General features: G+C 46.6%; 1 protein-coding gene across 8 annotated transcripts in view; it reads left to right on the forward strand.

The window, feature by feature from the left end:
- APBB2 (amyloid beta precursor protein binding family B member 2) overlaps positions 1-22,457 on the forward strand; it is a 107,360-nt gene extending 84,903 nt beyond the window's left edge. For 6 of the 8 annotated variants that reach the window (XM_070948901.1, XM_070948904.1, XM_070948902.1 and 3 more), the window contains 5 exons: positions 451-538; positions 2,100-2,183; positions 5,511-5,626; positions 9,660-9,839; positions 14,267-22,457. In XM_070948901.1, coding sequence (XP_070805002.1) covers positions 451-538; positions 2,100-2,183; positions 5,511-5,626; positions 9,660-9,839; positions 14,267-14,434 — 636 coding nt within the window. In that variant the 3' untranslated portion in view covers positions 14,435-22,457. The remainder of the gene's footprint in view (positions 1-450; positions 539-2,099; positions 2,184-5,510; positions 5,627-9,659; positions 9,840-14,266) is intronic. The other 2 variants (XM_070948903.1, XM_070948906.1) reach the window with 1 other exon arrangement.
- Positions 22,458-22,739: the final 282 nt, after the last annotated feature.

Raw genomic sequence — 22,739 nt, forward strand, 5'->3', positions numbered from 1 at the left:
CGCACACATGCCTGTTTTTTGGCCGTTTTCAGACCGTTTTTGGGCCATTTTTTTGGCTATTTTCTAGTGCCGGCGAAGACGAGTTCGCAGTGGTTCACCATCACGGCCTCAGAGACTGAGGTCTTTTGCTTTTGCTCACGTATGTATCCCACTGAGATAAGCTTCATAAAACCCACGCCTGGCTTTAGCTTAATGAATCCCCTTCCTACAAACAGATTAATATCCTGAGCCATTAATTACTCGACCTGCATGAAACACGAGTGAGATTTTCTCCTCAGCAGCGGTACACGTGTTCCTACCTCGACTGGATTTTTCGTACGAGAAGAATGCCTCAACGAAATTCCGTTCTCCGGGGTCTAAAATCCTGATCCTCCAAAACAAGGGTGGTGTTAACGAATAAAATTCTCGCCCGAAGAGGAAAATAAATGGCATTCTCCTCATTTTCTGCAGATTATGGCTGAACGGAAGAATGCTAAAGCTGTGGCTTGCAATCCATTGCAGGAACGGTCAAACGTCGCTCTCGAGGTTCCTTTGCAAGGTAAAACCTGTGACGACGCCTAGGTTTATTGTCGTGAGGGAGGATGTCGGCCTTTTTAGAGCCACGATAGAGCAGTCGCACCAAATAGACAGACAGCTACCATGTTTCCCCGAAAATAAGACCCTGTCTTATATTTTTTTGAACCCTGAAATAAGCGCTTGGCCTTATTGCCATACGCTCACAAAAGCCCGATTGAGCTTATTATCTTATTTTGGGGGAAACAGGGTAGTCCTCGATTTATGACCAAAATCGAGCCCCGAATTCCCATCGTTAAATGAGACACTTGTTGAGCTTTGCCCCATTGTACCGCTTTCCTTGGCGCAGTGTCCCCAGTTGATAAGTTAGGAATACGGCTGTTAAGTGAATCTGGCTGCCCCGTTGACATGGCTTGTCGGGAGGTCACAAAAGGGGATCATGTGACCCCCGGGACACAGCAGAGGTCATATATCTGAACCCATTGCCAGGCGTCTGAATTTTGATCACCTGATCACGACGATGCTGCCAAGGTTGTAACTATGAAAAATGGTCATGAGTCACATTTTCGGTGCTGTTGTAACTTTGAACGGTCACTAAATGGACTGTTGTAAGTTGAGGACTACCTGTATCCGTCTTTAATTGAGTCAAAGACTAGACCATTGTCCGGAAAGAACAGTTAGATGCTGGCAATGGAGGAGCACTTTCCATCCCTAGCATATGCCTGGTGCTACAACAATCATGGCTTTCGGATATTTAGCTTTTTCAAAGACAGCCGTAGGAGAAGGAATGTAATGGTGGGGTGGCCTAGTGGTCAAGACGCTCGCCTCCCACTCAGAAGGTTGAGAGTTCAATCCTAGGTAGCGACAGCTGTTTCTCTCCTAGGGTTCAAAGAAAAAAAAAAATCTGCTGTGAACTTCATGTAGGCGTCAGGAAGGGTATCCGGCCAGTAAATTCTCAGCTCTACCCATTCGCTCCAAATTAAGGGATTACAGCATCATAAAAATGATTTTTTACTGTAGGAGAAGGAATGGCAGAACCCGGGGGGAGGAGTGAAAAGAGGAATCAACCTAGAATCCCTACATAGTCACAAGCAAACTAACTGCAGCCTCCCTTAAATTCAGTTGGCCCTTATCTAACTCTAACCAGGTGCTGGCCATTAGTTTAGAAGATTCCTGTGCGAAGGCTTTTAGCAATAAATCAGTTTAACTGGACCTTGACTTGTGAACCTGTTTTTTTTGCACCTGGTAGTCACAGCTGTATTCTGACTAAACCATTCACCCTTTGCAACCCTTGTGCTAGTCAGAAATTTGTGGTTGTTGGGTTATGCTTAGGTAAGCTTCTTCTTTGACTCTGCCACCGAACCGTCACGAGGATTTATTTTACGAAATGAAGATTTATAGCCCTCAGTTCCTTAATTCCCCAGATATCAATTAAGGATCCTTTTTTTCACAGGACTTAGAACAGAAGGTTTATTGGAATCGATAATGTTATCGGTTCATCTGATATATCACTCTGGCATTAAAATAAAGAGAGGCGGCCTGATGAGAATTGGATACGGTGAAATTGATGTTTTGTTTCCCTGCAGTAGATTTTCCAACACCAAAGACTGAATTGGTCCAGAAATTTCAAGTACAGTACCTGGGCATGCTACCTGTAACTAAGCCAGTGGGTATGTAAGCGTATTTTTTTCATGACTATCTATAAATGTGTCCTTCCTTCCTTCCTTCCTTCCTTCCTTCCTTCCTTCCTTCCTTCCTTCCTTCCTTCCTTCCTTCCTTCCTTCCTTTCCTTCCTTCCTTTCCTTCCTTCCATCCTTCCTCCCTTCCCTTTCCCTGTCCCTTTCCCTTCCCTTTCATTCTTCATTCCTGTATTTTATTATATTCCTCATTCCATTATTCTGTTCTGTTCTGTTCTGTTCTGTTCTGTTCTGTTCTGTTCTCTTCTCTTCTCTTCTCTTCCCTTCCCTTCCCTTCCCTTCCCTTCCCTTCCCTTCCCTTCCCTTCCCTTCCCTTCCCTTCCCTTCCCTCCTTCCCTTCCCTTCTTCATTCCTCTATTCTATTCCTCATTCCATTATTCTCTTCTCTTCCCTTTTCTTCTCCTTCTCCTTCTCCTTCTCCTTCTCCTTCTCCTTCTCCTTCTCCTTCTCCTCCTCCTCCTCCTCCTCCTCCTCCTCCTCCTCCTCCTCCTCCTCCTCCTCCTCCTCCTCCTCCTCCTCCTCCTCTTCCTCCTCCATGGTGGCATTGTAGTTTGAATGCAAATATTGCAAGCTAATTCTGCTGGCTGCAATCCTTACCAGCTCAAAGATTAACTCAGCCTTCCGTCATTCCGAGGTCGGTAAAATGAGGACCCAGATTGTTGTGGGCAAGAGGATGACTCTGTAAACTGCGTAGAGAGGGTTGTAAAAGCACTGTAAAGCAGTTTATAAATCTAAGTGCTATTGCTAGTCCCTTCCTTCCTTCCTTCCTTCCTTCCTTCCTTCCTTCCTTCCCTCCCTCCCTCCCTCCCTCCCTCCCTCCTTCCTTCCTTCCTTCTTTCCTTCCTTCCTTTCTTCCGTGATGGCACAGTAGTGCTATTGCTATTCTCCTCCTCCTCCTCCCTCTCCTGCCCCTCCTCAGGTGTCTTTGAGATAGTTCAGGTAATTTGTATTTGGTCAAAAGGCCAGATAGTGGCCATGATCCTATCTTTAGCTTTTTGTAGACTTGCTGAAATGAGATAACTAATATTTTTAGTAATAATTAGTGTGGCTCAAGGGAGTGACAGCTGTGTATCGTAAAGGATATAATTAGTATTTCTAGGATTTGGGAATTGCTGGAAATTTAAAAGAAGACCATCGGGGTTTATCTGTCAAGGCGAGAAGAATAGCAAAGTTTTCAAGAGTGGTATATTGAGGTTTTATCTCATTTGACTGTCACTAAGCTGGGGGAGTCCGCTGGGTAAGATAAAACCTAAGATCACACATTTAGTCCCCATAGCATTCTTAATTAGATACTAATCGTGGGGTCCTTGATGATCTCTGAGCTTGGTTATTTTCTTACAGACATTCCATGACCCAACTAGATAACCTCATCAGTGCTGACTTCATAACTCATCATCTGATGTGTGACGAAAATGGCTGATGAAGCTCCCTAGTTGGGTCAGGAAACATCAGCCAGAAAACCACCAACCTCAGACAGCACCAAACACCCCACGGTTCCACGCTGAGCTACAAATATTCTACCAAGGCTGAATTTTCTGGAATCCGCCTGATCCATTGAACCCAAGCTGAACAGATTTGCTAGGTGGTGGGTTCGGCCCAGTTCAGCCGAGCCGGTAGCGGTGATGATATGACGTCAGCGAACCAGTTCTCTTTGTTCGGGAGCTGGGCCCTCCCCACCCCCCACGTTATTCTTACTTTTTATTTGGCCCCGCCCTCAATCTATTTGCTGCCTCCTGAGTCCCAGCTGATCGGCTAGAAGGGAAAAAACTGTTTAAACTCTTGCCGCGGGGCTTCAAAGGGCCGCCCTACAGCTGATCAGTGTTAAAAGGCAGTGTGGTGGTAGACCGGTGCCTCCAAAAACAAATGAGTAGACTGGTACAGCTCTGCAAGCAGTTAAAAGCCTGGTAGACCAGTACCTCTGCTAAATCATAAAGAATTGTCACATGACCATCAAGCCACGCCCACAAAATAAGCCATGCCCACAGAACCAGTAGTAAAAAATTTTAGAACCCACCCCTGGTTCATACAACAGATTAAGCCACTCAAAATCGAAACCCCAGCTCAGTGGTGAAATCCTCCACGGATTGCCACCGGTTCGCTGCATGCACATGTGCAGTGCACGCCAAATGTGCGTTCGTGCGGAAAAAGAAGCTTAACAAGGTAAGTAGAACAGCGAGGTGGGGGAACAGCTCTGCCGTGCAAGTTAGATTCGCTAGAAAGCAGGATTTCCTGCTTTTTAGCGAATGTAAATTGCACGGCAGAGCTGATCGTCGGAAATACCAGTTCGGACGAATCGGTAGCTTTTTTTAAAATCACTACCAGTTCTCCCGAACCGGTGCAAACCGGTAGCATTTCCACCCCTGCCCCAGCTACAACTTAATATTTGGTGGGAGTGCAAACACGAAGTGGCCCACAGAGATTCAAGCCCAGCTGTAACACCTAGATCACCCAGACCAGGTTCCCACAGCAGCTAACAACGATGAGTAACTTCAGGGTTTAAAACCTAGAGGAGACAAGGGCAGGGAGAAACGGATTGGACGGAAAGAAGAGAAGCAAGTTGTTGTGTCCCCAACCACACGCACACACACCAACAGACGTTCAAGAGTTAAAGACCAAACCAGCCGGCAAAATCCGTTTCCTTATGATAACGGAACTTGGCAACAACCTAGTGGCTGCCTGCCAAGAGCTTATTATTTACGAAGAGGAGAGATAACTTCTCCCCACTCCTGGTACATCAAAAGAAACAGCTCAATAATTACAGAGTCAATCAAGTCCAGAGATAATCCAGCAAAGTCTATAGCAAAAGTCCGGCAATGCAGAATGGCGTGGAAGCTTTCAGCTTTGTTCGTCACAAGGTTTGACTGGCCACCACGCTCCCTTTTATATCCTGTGGGGTGTGGTCCAATGACTCAGCCTAATCTTGGGCACGCCTTTTCTTCTGTTGCGCGCGCTTATCTCTGCGACGCTGGCGTGGATCCAGCCAAGACTCATTACCCTCATCACTGTCCATCTGTGGCTGCGTGGACATGCTTGGCCCCGACCCTATCTCTTGCCCTTCGGCAGACACCGAAGGCATTGCCAGAGAGGAGGGTCCTGGAGAGGGAGGCCTTGCCAACTCCTCTCCTTCACTCTCTGAGTCCTCTCCTGCTGATGACACAGATAACGGAGCCACAACACAAGTTTGAGCCTAAGGTTAAAGTTAATCTATAGACCGGAGAAACATGTTTTTAAGCAAAGGAAAACCAAAACGTTGTGTGTCCCACAAAAGTTGTGTGTCTGTTGTCTCTTGTTGTTCTGAAGGTATGGACATGCTGAACAGCACTATAGAAAACCTTATGGAGTCCTCTAACAGAGAAGACTGGACACCTGTCACCATGAACGTGGCTGATGCTACTGTTACCGTCATCAGCGATGGGGTACGGTTCCTTCAACTTGTCCTATTTTAATGCTAGGATTTGTAACTTGACCCAACGACTTGTGCCTTGTGGTGGTTCAGATGTGGGTTGTGTCAAGTGAGGGTCTTGTGATGGGTCAGATATGGGTTGTGTCAAGTGAGGTCTTGTGATGGGTCAGGTATGGGTTGTGTCAAGTGAGGGTCTTGTAGGTCAGGTGTGGTCATGTCAGGTGGGGGCCTTGTGATGGGTCAAATGTGGGTCATCAGGGAGAGTCTTGTGGTGGGTCTTGTGTTGGGGAGGTTATATCAGGTCAGGGGCTTGATGGGTCAGGTGCGATGAGGGCCTTGTGATGGGTCTTGTGATGGAGAGGTCACATCAGGTCAGGATCATTGGGAGGTGAACTATTAGTGGAGGGGGCTTGTGGGGTTGGTTGAGGGTCAGTGCCATCTCTGGTTGGCTGTGTGGTTGATTTGGATTCTGATCAGTGGTGAAATCCAAATTTTTTTACTACCGGTTCTGTGGGCGTGGCTTGGTGGGCGTGGTTTTGCTTGGTGGGCATAGCTTGGTGGGCATGGCAGGGGAAGGATACTGCAAAATCCCCATTCCCATCCCACTCCAGGGTAAGGATACTGCAAAATCCCCATTCCCACCCCACTCTGGGGCCAGCCAGAGGTGGTGTTTGCCGGTTCTCCGAACTGCTCAAAATTCCCGCTACCGGTTCGCCAGAACCTATCGGAACCTGCTGGATTTCACCCCTGATCCTGATGGGTTCATGGGCTGTTTGTAGGTCGGATGGAATGGCTTCTGGAGTGCCATGTTGCAGAACTCATAAGCTCTGATGAACTCATAAGCGTGACGGGTGGCGGCGTGCCAATGATTTTTGTGTTGCTCCAATCAAACTGGTTCTGTGTTGGTGTGGGTAGGGATGAAGGATTTGGGATTGTGGCGTTTGACGGCCAGCCGGTGTTCATGGATCCTGGTTTTTAATTGACGTGATATTTGTCCCGCGTAGAACTGCTTGCAATGCTTAACAGTTGATTTTGTAGATCGCATTGTTTCTTTCATTCTCGAGTGGCGCGGTGGCCTAGAGGTGGAGCCTCTCGCCTCACAATCAGGAGGCAGTGAGTTCGATCCTAGGTAGAGGCAGATTTTTCTCTCTCTGGGCACAATGAGAATATATCTGCTGAACAAAACTCCGCATTGGCGACAGGAAAAGCATCCGGCCAGTAAACACTCAACCTCATTCAGTTGCCCTGACTCCACCCTGCAAGGGGTTACGGGGTCATTAAAAACGACAAAGAAAGAAGATTGTTTCTTTCATCCTTCTTCTGTACCTTATTTTATTTTTTCTCTAAGCCTTTAAGGCAGGGGTCCTCAAACTATGGCTCGCCGGCTGGATATGGCCCGCTGCAGCCATTAATCCGGCCCGCGTGGGACCATGAGGCTGCCCCACCCACATCGTCCCACCTACCCGCCGGCCCCCACCTGTCTTCTGGAGGCCAAGGAGGCCAAAAACGGGCCCGTTTTTGGCCTCCCCGGCCTCCAGAGAGAGAGGGAGGGAGGGAGGGAGATACACACAAGCAGAAGTCCCTCACCCCTCCAAGGCAGTTCCAGCCCTTCACTAACCCACTTTCCACCCGCAGGAGCATAACAAATTGAACTTTAAATCGTGTGTATTGTTTAATGGACTGCTGAATTGGCCATGACTATCCAGTCACTTGACCACCTATCCACACTCACCCAGTCACATGACCACCTAGCCACACCCACCCAGTCACATGACCACCTAGCCACACCCACCCAGCAGGTCCGGCCCCCCAACCATCTGAGGGACCGCGAATTGGCCCCCTGTTTAAAAAGTTTGAGGACTCCTGCTTTAAAGTTATGGGTGAAACACAAATAGGCCCGTCTGTAGTGTCAGTCAAAACAGATTTGGTGGTGCCAATGGATAATTTGCGCTGCATTTTCAACCCGTTTCCCATGTGCTACTATCTTCGCTTACAAAAATAACCAAACTGTCAATTTAATTAGCATTCCACGATTTAAAAAAAAAAAACAACAACCCAAAAACCTTGAAATCAGTGAGGCTTTCAACAGTAATTATCCCAGATTTAAAGGGAGAAAATTAAATGAATTGCATCGATCCTGCCTACAGTCTAATTAACTGGAAAGTTAATTAACTTTAACGAGGCGATTACGCCATGGAATGTGGCCTACAGAACGTGCGTTCTGCCACCTCTGCACCGGAATAAATGAAAAAATTAAGTCTGTTTTGCACCCTAGGGCAGTATTTCTCAAATCTTGGCCATCCTAAAATGTGTGGACTATAACTCCCAGAATTCCCCAGCCAGCATGTTTGAAATGTATGTATCATAAAGTTGTTAAGGTTGAGAAACAAAGGTATCCAGCCTAAGCAATAAGGGTTTTTTAAAGTTTTTTTTTTTTTTTAATTCCTACAAGGTGCATAAAATTTTAGTAATGTGCCTAGAAGGTATGTAAGATTTATAACACATTCCAGTCGCTGGATATTTTAGTGTCCACTCCTTTAAGAGGACCTGGGTACTTGCGGGACCGCCTACTACCACCAATAGCCTCCCACCGGCCGGTACGCTCCCATAGAGAGGGGCTCCTCTGGGTGCCGTCGGCCAAACAATGCCGACTGGTGGCCCCCAGGGGGAGAGCTCATGCCCTTGTCACCTCCCGCCTGGACTATTGCAACGCTCTCTACATGGGGCTCCCCTTGAGGAGCACCCGGAGGCTCCAACTGGCGCAGAGTGCGGCCGCGCGGGTGGTAATGGGAGCGACATGGCGTTCCCATGTAACACCTCTCCTGCGCGAGCTGCATTGGCTCCCGGGGGTCTTCCGGGTGCGCTTCAAGGTTTTGGTTACCACCTTTAAAGCGCTCCATGGCTTAGGATCTGGGTACTTGCGGGACCGCCTACTACCACCAATAGCCTCCCACCGGCTGGTACGCTTCCATAGAGAGGGGCTCCTCTGGGTGCCGTCGGCCAAACAATGCCGACTGGCGGCCCCCAGGGGGAGAGCCTTCTCTGTGGGGGCACCTACGATCTGGAACGAGCTCCCCCCGGAGATACGGAGGATCCCGGATCTGCGCACCTTCCACCGTGCTCTAAAGACCTTATTATTTCACCAGGCAGGCCTGGCCTCATTTTCTCCCTCTTTTATAAAAGATTTTTTTAATTTTTTAATATCTTTTAGTATTTTATATATTCAAATTTTAAAATTGGTTTTAAATTGTTTGGGGTTTTAATTTGTCGGGGCCAAAACTATTTAATTTGATTTTAATTCTACTTTTAAATTTTGTATGTATGTATTTTATTGTTTGGCTGTGCACCGCTCTGAGTCCTTCGGGAGTAGGGCAGTATAGAAATCAAATCAAATAAATAAATAAATAAAATAAATAAATAAATAAAATAAATAAATAGATAGATAGATAGATAGATAGATAGATAGATAGATAGATAGATAGAAAGATAAATAATAAAATTAAAATAAAATAAAATAAAATAAATAAAAGAAAATAAAATAAAATAATAAAATAAAAAAAATAAAATAAAATAAAATAATAAAATTAAATAAAATTAAATTAAATTAAATTAAATTAATAATAAAATAAAATAATAAAATAAAATAAATAAAATAAAATAAAAAAATAAAATAATAAAATAAAATAAAATAAAATAATTAAATTAAATTAAATTAAATTAAATTAAATTAAATTAAATAATAAAATTAAATTAAATAAAATTAAATAAATAAAATAAGAGCCTCCGCTAGGAGAATCAAGGATGTCAAATTGAAAGTTGTGGCTGACACTTTTGCGACCTTCCTGATTTGGCAAGCTCCAGTTCATTAACCCCGTAACATGGATTTAAGCAGAGTTGGTATTCAGCCGGTTCGGACCGATTCGGGCGAACCGGTAGTAGCAACCTGCGGGTGGGCCTGTCCCCGCCCAGCCACCCCACTTCTGGATATAAGGTACAGTTCCTTTTACACGAAACTGTAACAGCAACAACTTTTCCTTCACACCTAGAATGAAGAGGAGATTGTGGTGGAATGTCGTGTCCGCTTCTTGTCTTTCATGGGCGTGGGAAAAGACATACATACATTCGCCTTCATTATGGACGCGGGAAACCAGCATTTCGAGTGTCACGTCTTCTGGTGCGAACCCAACGCTGGTAACGTCTCCGAGGCCGTTCAGGCTGCCTGTATGGTAAGTAGGACAATTCTATAAATAGTAGCCTATTCCAAGCAGGGCATTCAATCACTGTGAAGTTTGGTGGTGTGTACAGTGTTATATTTGCAAGGAAAGCACAACAGATAATAAATATTGGTGTCAGTATTGGCTGAGCTTCAGTGCTCAGCAAAGAAAAGGAGTCTTTTGCAGGGAATCTCAAAGGTGCTTTTTTTTTTCAAGAGGCCACTGGACTTTCTTTCCTTGAAGATGTTTCGCTTCTCATCCAAGAAGCTTCTTCAGCTCTGACTGGATGGTGGGGGACGGAAGGATTTATACGTCTTTCAGACAGCTGGTCATTTGCATCCTTTTAGAGAGTCGTTGAGGCCACTTGGAGGTTTAATTTTGTGGTGCAAATGGGCGTGGAGCCTTCTTGGAACGGTTGAAAGGACTGTGTTGTAGAGAATTGTGTTGTAGAGAATGCAAATGACCGGCTGTCTGCAAGGAGCATAAATCCTTCTCTTCCCCATCATCCAGTCAGAGTTGAAGAAGCTTCTGGGATGAGAAGCGAAACGTCTTCAAAGAAAAACCAGAAAGTCAAGTTGTCTCTTGAAAAACCACCTTTGGGACAACCAGAACCCACAGCTGGGTCATGGAACATCTGCAAAAAAACCACGAAAACCGAGCTCACACAGGCCAATCAACAGATCCCAGGTTTTTCATCTTAGGGACGTATGACTTGACGAAGGTGTCAAGTTTCCGAAAGATGCCCTAATTAATTCATGAGCCATGATCCAAACTTCAAAGGAAATATAGTCATTTATTAGGAGCAACATTCCGGCAATACCCGGATGCAGTTAGGACTGATCCTACGTAGATTTACGTTCCCCTATGACCCTGTCTCTCCCCTCCTCTCTGGCCATGTCATAAATCACATTCTCCAATTACCCACTTTGGCTGGCTGTGAAACCTAACACCCTCCTTCTGATTGCGGTCAAGAAGAATGTATGGAATTCACTTCAGTTCTCCCTCCCTCCTGCTCATGGCAACTTGAAAGCTTTGCAAGTTGGCAGAAGGGTTGCTTGGGAAAGAGAAACTTTGAAGGGTTCAAATAGGGGCCTGTGGCAATTTGCCACGGCCAACTCGCCACGGCTGCCTTGCCGTAGCCAATTCAATGCGGGACAACTCACTGCGAGACAAGAGTTACACTAATATCAAAGAAAGGATGGAAAGAAAGGATGCAAAAGGAGAGACAGAATAAAAAGTGATTTGCAAAAATTGAAAAATAAATTACTATATTTTTCGGACTAGAAGACGCACCTAAATTTACAGGAGGAAAACAAGGAAAAAATAGTTTTTGGCCTGCAGAGTGCTTCTGGGGGCCAGGGAGGGCAAAAAAGCGACGCGTAGAGGGCTTGGGAGCCCAAAAAACAGGCCAATTTTTGGCAAAAACAGGCCGTACAGAGCACTGCAGAATGCTTCTGGGGGCCGGGGACAGCGAAAACGTGATGCACGGAGTGTTCGGGAAGCCCAAAACGCCCATATTCGGTCTATAAGACGCACCTAAATTTTCACCCACTTTTATGGGGGGGAAAGATGCGTTTTATACTCCGAAAAATGCGGTAGTTTAGTTTAGTTTAGTTTAGTTTAGTTTAGTTTAGTTTAGTTTAGTTTAGTTTAGTTTAGTTTAGTTGTGTACCGCCCTTCTCCCAAGGGACTCAGGGCGGTGAACAGTCATGGTAAAAACAATGTACAACAAAAATTAAAAGCTTATTAAAATAATTCAATCATTCGGCCAAATTTAAAACATCCAATCCGTATCAAAACCGAATTTAAAAAACCTTTATCCTGTCAGCCCAGCTTGCTGGAATAATAGGGTCTTCAGAGCGCAACGGAAGGCACGGAGGTCGGGGATCCTTCGTATGTCCGGGGGCAGTTCATTCCATAGGGCCGGGGCCCCCACAGAGAAGGCTCTCCCCCTGGGGGTTGCCAGCCTACACTGTTTGGCTGACGGCACCCTGAGGAGGCCCTCTCTGTGGGAGCGTATTGGTCGGTGGGAGGCAATCGGTGGCAGAATGCGGTCCTGTAGATAACCAGGTCCTAAGCCATGGAGCGCTTTAAAGGTGGTAACCAACACCTTGAAGTGCACCCGGAAGACCACCGGGAGCCAGTGCAGCTCGCGCAAGAGAGGTGTTACATGGGAGCGACGAGTCGCCCCCATTATTACTCGCGCGGCTGCATTCTGGACCAGCTGGAGCCTCCGAGTGCTCCTCAAGGGGAGCCCCATATAAAATAATTATTTGTTTTAAATAATTAAATAGGATTGTTACATTGTCCCGTAGCAAGTTCTCCCACAGTGAGTTGGCTGTGGCAAGTTGTCCCATTCCGTCAAACGGGACTCCAAATTATACAATGTTCTATTTGTGTAAGCAATTAGTAAGCTGTAGCGTAGACTCAGCAGGCGCCGGGAATTCACAGCTGTGCCGGAAGCAACAAGTTGCTAACAAGATTGATGAAATTGTAAGAATGCACACTAGCCCCAAGGGAATCAAGAATTTGTAAAATAGATGCTGGGGGAAAATAGCATAGATCCATGCAAGAGATCATTGTTTAAAATAAAAGGTTTGTAAAGTTTGTGAAGATCTTGTCTGCTGTCCCTCTACTGGGGCATTTAAATAAGCATTAACTGGATCCTACTAATAAAGATGCCCTTTATCAATGCATAACCGTAATGACCTATGAAACTGGGATTGATCATTTGTAATTGTAACACAATCAATCCAATGGAAGAGACAATTTGCATGTGTTAATGTGCAGGGTTAAGCTTCTTAACATCTCCTCCTTCAGTGTTTGCCCTGTACTCCGGTACCAAAATTATCAATAAAATCTTCAAGGGATTCACTGTGTCTCTGGGTTTAAAAAAAACACCCCTTTTAGGGAGTCTTAAGGTAAGCGTGCAAAGCTACCTTATGATGTTGATATACAGGTAGTCCTCGCGTTACGAATGTAATCAATTTGTAACCAGAGGATTTGTGGGAGTGAATCTCATACCGTGAACGTGATCACTCCCTCCTTTCGCCCACGCATTTGTTAATCGAATGCACGGCGCATTAAGTGCACATGAGGTATCTCAGGGTGGGGAAGGCGATAGGGAGCCTACCGATGAAACGGGCCACCTGTCTAAGACCACCCAAGGTCTCCCCGACCCACTGAAATACCTCATGCCGGCCCAAATTGCTTTCCCCCCCCCCAACCTGCCGCGCCGGGTCACTTACCTTGTGAAGATCTAGCAAGCAGTCTCGCCTCCAGCCTCATTCGCCCCGATGCAGGCCGAAATGGAGCCTCTGTAGGCTGGATCTGGCCCTCCGAGACTCCATTCAGTCCCTGTGGGCCTCCCCCGGCCTGTTGCAGGCCGAAATGGAGCCTCTGTAGGCTGGATCTGGCCCTCCGAGGCTCCATTCAGTCCCTGTGGGCCTCCCCTGGCCCGATGCAGGCCGAAATGGAGCCTCTGTAGGTTGGATCTGGCTCTCCGAGGCTCCATTCAGTCTCTGTGGGCCTCCCCTGGCCCGATGCAGGCCGAAATGGAGCCTCTGTAGGTTGGATCTGGCCCTCCGAGGCTCCATTCAGTCCCTATGGGCCTCCCTCAGCCTGTTGCAGGCCGAAATGGAGCCTCTGTAGGCTGGATCTGGCCCTCCGAGGCTCCATTCAGTCCCTGTGGGCCTCCCCTGGCCCGATGCAGGCCGAAATGGAGCCTCTGTAGGTTGGATCTGGCCCTCCGAGGCTCCATTCAGTCCCTGTGGGCCTCCCCCGGCCTGTTGCAGGCCGAAATGGAGCCTCTGTAGGCTGGATCTGGCTCTCCGAGGCTCCATTCAGTCTCTGTGGGCCTCCCCTGGCCCGATGCAGGCCGAAATGGAGCCTCTGTAGGTTGGATCTGGCCCTCCGAGGCTCCATTCAGTCCCTATGGGCCTCCCTCAGCCTGTTGCAGGCCGAAATGGAGCCTCTGTAGGCTGGATCTGGCCCTCCGAGGCTCCATTCAGTCCCTGTGGGCCTCCCCCGGCCTGTTGCAGGCCGAAATGGAGCTTTCTGGGGCCGGATCCAGATTATGGATCGGATCACGGGCCAGAAGAGGGCTGCGGAGGGCCGAATGGAGCCTTGGAGGACCAGATCCAGCCCCCAGAGGCTCCATTTCAGCCTTCAACAAGCTGGGGGAGGCCTCTGGACGGCCAAATGGGGCTTCTGAGTGGCGGATCTGCCCCTCAGAAGCTCCATTTCGGTCAGCAACGTGCAGGACAAATGTTGCAGAGCCTCTGGGGTTGTTCGTAAGGGCGAACAACTGCCATGGTGCTGCAAGATTCATAGTTTCGAGCCTTGTTTTCAGAAACACCATGGGCGCTGATCGGGTAACTGTGAACATTCACTAGGGGAACACTCGTAACCTGTATACCTATACTTTTGTTGTGTTGCAGCTGCGGTATCAGAAGTGTTTGGTCGCCCGACCTCTTTCTCAGAAAGTCCGCCCTCCTCCTCCTCCAGCAGACTCCGTGACAAGGCGGGTCACCACCAACGTGAAACGCGGAGTCCTGTCCCTGATTGACACTTTGAAACAGAAGCGTCCTGTGACTGACATGCCATGACGGACCTGCGGGTTCACCCACCCCCAGGCGTTTCCCCCCAAAACGTCACGCAAAAAAAGAGACAGCTGCTGCGTTTTAAAAGAAAGACGACTGGATGAAGGCCTTCCCTTCCTTCCTTCCTTCCTTCCTTCGGTTGGAAATCTTCACTTTCAGAAAAGTTACGGGAAAATATTATTAGACAAGCATGTTCTCACTCTTGCCGCCACCGAGTAATATTGAAAAGAAGCATGACCTTTTCTTTTTTTTAAAGTTCATTTTTTTTTTTTTTTTTGCTCCTTGTGAGATCCGAGAAGTGGAAGGCCTTGCTTTCTGATTGTAAATAGGACGGACGTGACTTCGATTCACACATCCGGAAGGGGATGGGTGCATCAGATGACAGTTCATCTTTGCAAAGAACCCAACCCGAGGATTCCCATCGCTCCTGAGCACTTTCCTTCTTTTTTTAACAGTGAATTTACACAACCAAGTATTAGTTAACTCTTGTATTATTATACTACTAATACCAAGCTTCTTATTTTTTACAAAAAGAGCATTCGTGATTAACCTTCAGTCTTGTGCGCCGTAGTCATCACTTCGTCTCGGAGAGGCTAGTCAGGTGTCCTGCCGTGGAGAGAGAAGACCCCGTCCACGCAGGAAGGATTGTGCCAGCCAGGTGACAACACCTTGTGGCCAACCCCGTTGCATGCGTAGGTCACACCGCACATCCAAGTGTCGCAGCATCTGTTCCTTCATTTGTCTCTTTCTAGCACAAATGTACGTACGGTGAAGAAGACGGACGTGCACCATAAAATATCTCTCTATGTGGTCTGCGTGGTTTTTCTTTCCAGAGAAGGGCTGCCCGCGTGGGAAACCAACACCATATTTGAAGTGGCCTTCAGTCCAAAATTGCGTTTGTTTACATACTGGTCCATGTTTGAGAAGTTCGGCAGGATAAACCGGGTTTTATTTTGGAACAGACTCCACCGCCCCAATGCTTATGACGCCAAGGCTCAAGTGCCTCTTATCCTTTCATAGATCCAGGTTATTCTTTTTCTACATCTCACCGGGCGACGGGCGCGGAACTGACCACTTGAGCCTACAACCGATGGCTTCCCCTCATGATAATATATATAGATATATAGATATAAAAATAATGTCGGTGAAAACAAAAGTTCCTTTTCTTACTGATAGATTTGCACGCAAGCACCCTGGATTTCCTCTGGACTGAAGTCCTGGACATTCAAATCGTGTCCTTCGTCGTCGTTGTTTTTTTTGTTCTGTGAGATCCATTCTACTTTGCAGCTTTCTTAGGGACTTTGATTGGGACGGCGAGGTTGACGTAAGAAACCATGCTTTCCCGCGGTTAGATGTTTGGGTTGGAACGCAGATTTAGATGTATGGCGGTTTGGCTTCGGGAAAACCGGAGGAGCGCGTGTCATGCCGAGCACACCCCCTTTGCGGTGGTTCCTTCTACCTTGTGATTGCACCTTAACGCAACCTGTGGTTTCCATTGGCCAGGAGTGTCTGTAGGGTTTGGTTAAAACAAAACAAAACACGAAACTGAAGTCAAGATGATGGCCACAAGACCGGCATTGAAGCACCACCTGGTGGTTACGGGCATCACAGGTGGCGCTTCGGTCTCACTGCTGTGGCTCTCACTTTGATGTTTGGATCACACCTGGCTGATGCCCTTGTGGCTGTCGACTGTTTAATCCGTTTGTGTGTACTTTTGATCATTTGTATACCGTGTCGCACGAGTTCACCTGATGCTCTTCCAAAGGAAGCAGCTTAGAATTCCCCAGGGATAGATAGCCTCTTGGGGGGAGGTGGGGGGCAATGGAAAAAGTGAAGTGATGGTCTCGAGAGGAAGACTAGGGAAGCCACATAAGATTTCTTGGAAGCAAGGCTGATAATCTGTTGACGGATGCTCTCGGTCACAGCCTCTTGGAGAGGGACAAATGGAACGACGATTCCCACAGGACCAAGCGTTCAAAAAGTGCACACTTAACAAGCCAAAACCTCACTCCATTATCCTGTCCCATCTAAAAGACGGGAGTCATAACATCCATCAGCCTGGAACCATGATGGCGAATTTATGGAGGTGGCACGCAGACCCCTCTCTGTGGGTACGCATGCCATCGTCAGCTGCTCTTTTGGTTCCCAGCGCACATGCTGGTCTTTGCATGCCGAAGCACATGCGTGTGCCGGCCAGCTGGTCTTCGGGTTTCTGGCGCTCTGGTGCACGCATGCGCATTCCGGTTTGGGCATTCAGTGCTGAAAAGATTTGCCATCACTGGCCTAGAACAAGGTTTCACAAACTTGGCAACTTCAAAATTGCGTGGACTTCATCTCCCAGAATTCCCCAACCTGGCTGGCTGACTGGCTGGCTGAGGAATTCTGGGAGATGAAGTCCACAGGTCTTGAAGTTGCCAGGTTTGAAAAAAAAGAAAGAAAAAGAAAAACCACCAATCACCTTCCTTGAATGGTTGTCCTTTGAATGGTTTGGACAGCGGTTGCTACAGCAAGATCTAACCTTGTGAGATGTTACCAGGTTCTTGGACAATTGTTTTTCCAGCTCTAGGAAAAACACCAACCGTGCCTTCCCAACGCTCGTCTCTTCTGCTTACGCTTGACACAATTTTGTCAGCCTAAACAAACGCTGAGCTTGTTGATCAGAAGGTCGACCGTTCAGCAGTTCGAATCCCGAGGGCCACGTAACGGGGTGAGCTCCCGTGACTTGTCCCATCTTCTGCCAACCTAGCAGTTCGAAAGCACGTAAAAAAATGCAAGTAGGAAAATAGGGACCACCTTTGGTGGGAAGGTAACAGCATTCCGTGCGCCTTTGGCATTGAGTCATGCCGGCCACATGACCATGGAGACGTCTTCGGACAGCGCTGGCTCTTCGGCTTTGAAACAGAGATGAGCACCGGCCCCTAGAGTCAGGAACGACTAGCACGTATTTGCGAGGGGAACCTTTACCTTTTAAACACCACTTCATAAGCGTGCACTTTTCCTACACAAGTATAGAAGTGTAAACTGGCCCTGAGCCAGAGAACCACACGGATCAAAAGAAGCAACTGGGAATAAGATAAGAGTAGTAGAAAGCCAAGGTGGACTTCCAAAACTTTCAGTTCTTCAGTTCTCTCAGAAAAGCCCGCTCTTTTTCCTTCTTGCTCCAAAGAGTGGTGGTTGCTTGGTTCAGTGTCGAGTTAAGCTTTTGATATTCTCTAGAGCTGTGATGGCGAACCTTTTCAGCACCAAGTGCCCAACCCGGAACGTGTGTGCGTGTGAGCGCGCGCACCCAAGCATCGGAAACAGAAATGCCAGCTGGCCAGCGCACGAATGCCTGTTTTGGGGCCATTTTCAGGCCATTTTCAGGCTGTTTTCGGGCCATTTTTTGGGCTGTTTTTGGCCCGGAAAAAGGCCCTGAAAATGGCCGAAAAATGGCCTGGGTTTTTTTGTCCATTTGGGGGCCATTTTTAGGGCATTTTGGGGGCATTTTCAGGCCTTTCTTTCAGGCTGTTTTTGGCCCGGAAAAAGGCCCTGAAAATGGCCGAAAAATGCCCTGATTTTTGTTCATTTGTGGGGGCCATTTTTAGGCCGTTTGGGGGGCATTTTCAGGCCTTTCTTTCGGGCTGTTTTTGGCCCGAAAAGGGGCCCTGAAAATGGCCGAAAAATGGCCTGGTTTTTTTTTTTGTCCATTTGGGGGCCATTTTTAGGGCATTTTGGGGTATTTTTCGGGCCTTTCTTTCGGGCTGTTTTTGGCCCGAAAAGGGGCCCTGAAAATGGCCGAAAAATGGCCTGGTTTTTTTTTTGTCCATTTGGGGGCCATTTTTAGGGCATTTTGGGGTATTTTTTGGGCCTTTCTTTCGGGCTGTTTTTGGCCCGGAAAAAGGCCCTGAAAATGGCCGAAAAACGCCCTGTTTTTTATCCATTTTGGGAGCCATTTTCAGGCCATTTTTCGGATTGGTTTTGGCCCGGAAAAAGGCCCTGAAAATGGCCCAAAAACGACCTCTTTTTGACCATTTTGGAGGCCGTTTTTGGGCCGTTTTCAGGCACTCTGACACCCACGAGGACCGGCTGGCTGGCACGCTAGAAACCAGAAGAGCAGCTGGCGACGGCGCGCGTGCCCACAGAGAAGGCTCTGTGTGCCACCTCTGGCACGTGTGTCATAGGTTCGCCATTGAGGCTCTTGAGGCAGAAGAAAATTGCCTGTGGTTCACACCAGAACATCAAAGGATGGTGACACAATCACAATCCCCTTCAACCCATTGCTTCCCGGGGCAGCCAGTTCACAAATTCCCAATGTTGGCTTCTTGTGCATGTGTGAACTAGGTCACAGGGCTCCACGTCGAAAACCAGAGTCTTCCTCCATTTTTAAGCTGTTATAGCTGTCTAGATAGATACTTGTGTATATGTATAATTCAGGTCAACGCAACTTTTACAGCAAGGCCATTTTTTTTATTGTCTGGTGTTCTGACCTAACCACCTATGCAAAGAAGACAGACTTCTGGGTGAGGGAAATAAACCTACATGGGTATGAAAACTACTGGTTGTTATGAACATGGAAACGATAAACCCAGTTTTCCTTAACTTGCTCTGGCCTAAGGCCACCGGTTGCAGCTCTGTTGAAGAGCCCGATTTTTGATTTTTTATTTTTGAAACCTCAACTCATTTTTTAGAAACTGCATACTAATTATTAATGTTTATTCTTTTGAATAAGGGATACGGTGGCTCAGGGGCTAAGACGCTGAGCTTGTTGATCGAAAGGTCGGCAGTTCAGCGGTTCAAATCCCTAGCGCCGTGTTACGGGGTGAGCTCCCGTTACTTGTCCCAGTTTCTGGCAACCTAGAAGTTCGAAAACAGGTAAAAAATGCAAGTAGAAAAATAGGGACCACCTTTGGTGGGAAGGTAACAGCGTTCGGTGCGCCTTTGGCATTAAGTCATGCCGGCCACATGACCACGGAGACGTCTTCGGATAGCGCTGGCTCTTCAGCTTTGAAACGGAGATGAGCACCGCCCCCTAGAGTCGGGAACGACTAGCACATACGTGCGAGGGGAACCTTTACCTTTATTCTTTTGAAATGTTAATTTGGAATCGTAAGGGACCGGCAATGCAGATCAACTTAACATTTTAACCCAGGAACTGGGAAAAGTCCATATTGACAAAAATCAAAACCCCGCCCCTTTTAGACATAAGAGGGCGGGGCTGTGTTGGATCTGGCCACCATTTTGAATTTTTTTGATGTGAAACCCACCCTATGGATGCCACTACCCAGGAATTCTGTGTATTTCCTAATCCAATTTTTTTCCGGAACAGTCAATCGGTTGGGGAGCCAATGGAGAAAACGAAATATTTTTATTTTTATTTTGGGGCGGTTGACCAAAGGAATAGGAGTTTTAAACCCAAAGGTGCTTTTTCTAAATTGCCAAGCACCTGAATTTTGCTCAGGGATGCCGCAAGAGTGGTGCGGTTGCCTAGAGGTTGGAGCTCTCGCCTCACAATCGGGAGGCTGTGAGTTCGATCCTAGGTAGAGGTAGATATTTTTCTCTCTGCCGAAGAGAATATATTCTCACAATGAGAATATATCTGCCGAATAAAACTCCGCATTGGCGACAGGAAGGGCATCTGGCCAGTAAACAGCTTCATTCAGTTGCCCAAGACTTCATCCCCCGCAAGGGATTACGGGGTCATTAAAAGAAGATGATGATGAATTGGACTTCCTTGAGTTTTTTTCCCCTTTGAAATCGTTTAAGGATGAGAAGCGAAACATTTTCAAGGGACAACAACAACAGCAAGGAAATCCAGTTGCCTTTTGGAAAAAGCACCTTTGGATTTAAAACTCCTAACAGCCCAAAACAAAAAACCAGGATTTTGGGTTCTCCGTTGCCTGCCAAATAGATGAGTGTTCCAGAAAAACGGGCTTAGGAAATACACAGAATCGCTTCCCTTCTCATCCTGAAGAACTGAAGAAGCTTCCTGGGTGAGAAGCGAAATGTTTTCAAGGGGGGAAAAAACCCACAAACACCAAGAAAATACGGTTGATTTTAGAAAAAGCAACTTCGAGACAACTGTGGATGTTGAAGAATCTCCGCAGACGGGAGTTTTAAATTTGAATTTTAAGATTTCGGTGTTGAGCTGGGCTGGCTGGCAATGAACCCATTTCAATTTTTTTTTTTTTTAACACATTTGGAAAAATCTGAATTTGATTTTTAAAAATTTTAAGTTTTGGTTAACAGAAACGTTTTTCGGAAACTCCCGGTAGGCGAGCAAGTTCAGGATGACATGTTCTGTATCCAGGAAACCAGGTTCTTCCCCCGCCACGCCATGCCACGCCCTGTCCCGCCCCACCCCACCCCACCCTCCCACAAGCAAAAGGATGACTGTGAACAAACCCCAATGATTTTAACACAACACAGTTTTGCTGTTTCTGTGATCTATGCATTCTTTTGTGTCTCTTTGTAAGGAGCGATGATGCCTGGTCATGTTTGGGATGAACCAATTTCAACGCAGCTTCAAATGTTTTTGCAGGCAGTCCTCGCCTTACGACCGCAATTGAGCCCAACGTTTCTGTCGCTAAGCGAGACGCTTGTGAAGTCCGTTTCGCCCCGTCTTATGACTTCTCTTGCCGCCTTTTGTTCAGCGGATGTTAAAATTAGTAAGCACGGTTGTTAAGCGAAACTCGCTTCCCCCTTGACTTTGTCAGAAGGTCGCCGAAGGGAATCACGTCCGTCATAAATGCGAAACCGGTTGCCAAGCGTCTGAAATTCGATCCCATGACCACGGGGGGGGGTGCTGCCACGAGTGAAAAATGTCCATAAGTCGCTTTTTTTCAGTGGCGTCGTAACTTCAGACGGTCACTAAATGAAGTGTTGTAAATCGAGGACTATCTGTATTCCGTTTTTAACCAAACTACCCATTTATGGAGCAGCCAGATGCATCAGTCCAGCCCTAATTAAACAAGAGTGTATATCGTAGGCTGCCAAAAGTCGGAGGAATTTTCTATTATTTGTAGTCACTTTTTTAAGGATGTGAACGATAAAAATGATGTGCAATGACTTATTTTTGGGGGGAAACACGCAAGCCAATTCAGATCCTGCTTTCACAGGGCCACCTCACTGATCTACGCAAGAAAGGGGGATTAATTATAATTAAACTAATTTGTAACCTCTTCATGGCTTTTCTCTCCCTTGGTCCACACGCAGAATCAATTTAAACGAGATCCACGGCCTCGTTGAAATAAAAAATAAGAATGAAGACACAAGAAACGGCATGAAAATTCTGTTTTCTAAGGCAAGGAGTTCTCCCTGATAAAAAAAACTCGTGTGTGCAGAATTATCAGGCTTGGGAATAAAGAAAAACAGATGGGGTATGTTTTATCCGTAAGTCGAAAAGCAATATCTTGAAAAGCGTTTTTCAAAATTTCCAAGAATTGCATCTTTTTAGAAGAATTCTGAAGGCAATGAAACAGCAGGCTCGTCTGACGGGGGGGAGAAAAAAAATCTACTTTTATTGTCCCAAAAGTGTTGGGTTTTTTTTCCTCCAAAAGCAACCCGACATTGTTTTTCCTTTGAAGACGTTTCGCTTCTCATCCGAGAAGCTTCTTCAGTTCTTGGACGAGAAGCGATACGGTTTCAAGGAAAAACAATGAAACGTCTTCAAAAGAAAAGAAAAACCAAGGAAGCCCCTTTGGGACAACCACAACCTGGATGACTTGAGACTCTCCAAATATATCTAGTTTTATTGTGTCCTCCTCCAAAAATCACTGCCTCTTGATCGAGACTCCTTGTCGTTTTGATCCTTAGCTCCTCTCTCGGGCCTCACGAGTTTAAAAGAAAAAGATAACGTACATTTTTTTTTTTTTGGCCCCTTTTCCGTCAAAGGGAACAAAACACGCAGAGTTTATCCGCAAGAGCTCCTTGTGTTTAGACCGAAATGCTCTGTTTGGAAACGAAGGTTTTCTTTTTCCATTCCCCCCTGACGTTGTCCACCTCTGACACCTTTAAATGTAATCCATTGCAAGAATAAATTTAATTACATCAACCGCTTGTCTCTAAATTCATGAGCTTGGAAAGGGGTCCTTTCGCCAGGGCTGAAAGTTTTAGGATGGTGATGGGTGACGATGAGCAGCGATAGGCAAAATCAGACTTTGCTATTGTGTGTTTTGTATTGCTCCAAACATGTTTATGAATAAGAACAGCCGCCGGGGTGATTAAAAATACAAAATTAAGATGGTGTTTTCCATCGTTGAGATTTAAAGCTATATACATAAATTGGAACATTAATCGTAATCTTGTTATGGATACTGGTGCACTCGACGAAAGA

This window comes from Pituophis catenifer, unplaced genomic scaffold (genome assembly GCF_029215685.1).
Source record: "Pituophis catenifer annectens isolate HBS135680 unplaced genomic scaffold, rPitCat1.0.hap2 SCAF_8, whole genome shotgun sequence".
Taxonomy (NCBI): domain Eukaryota; kingdom Metazoa; phylum Chordata; class Lepidosauria; order Squamata; family Colubridae; genus Pituophis; species Pituophis catenifer.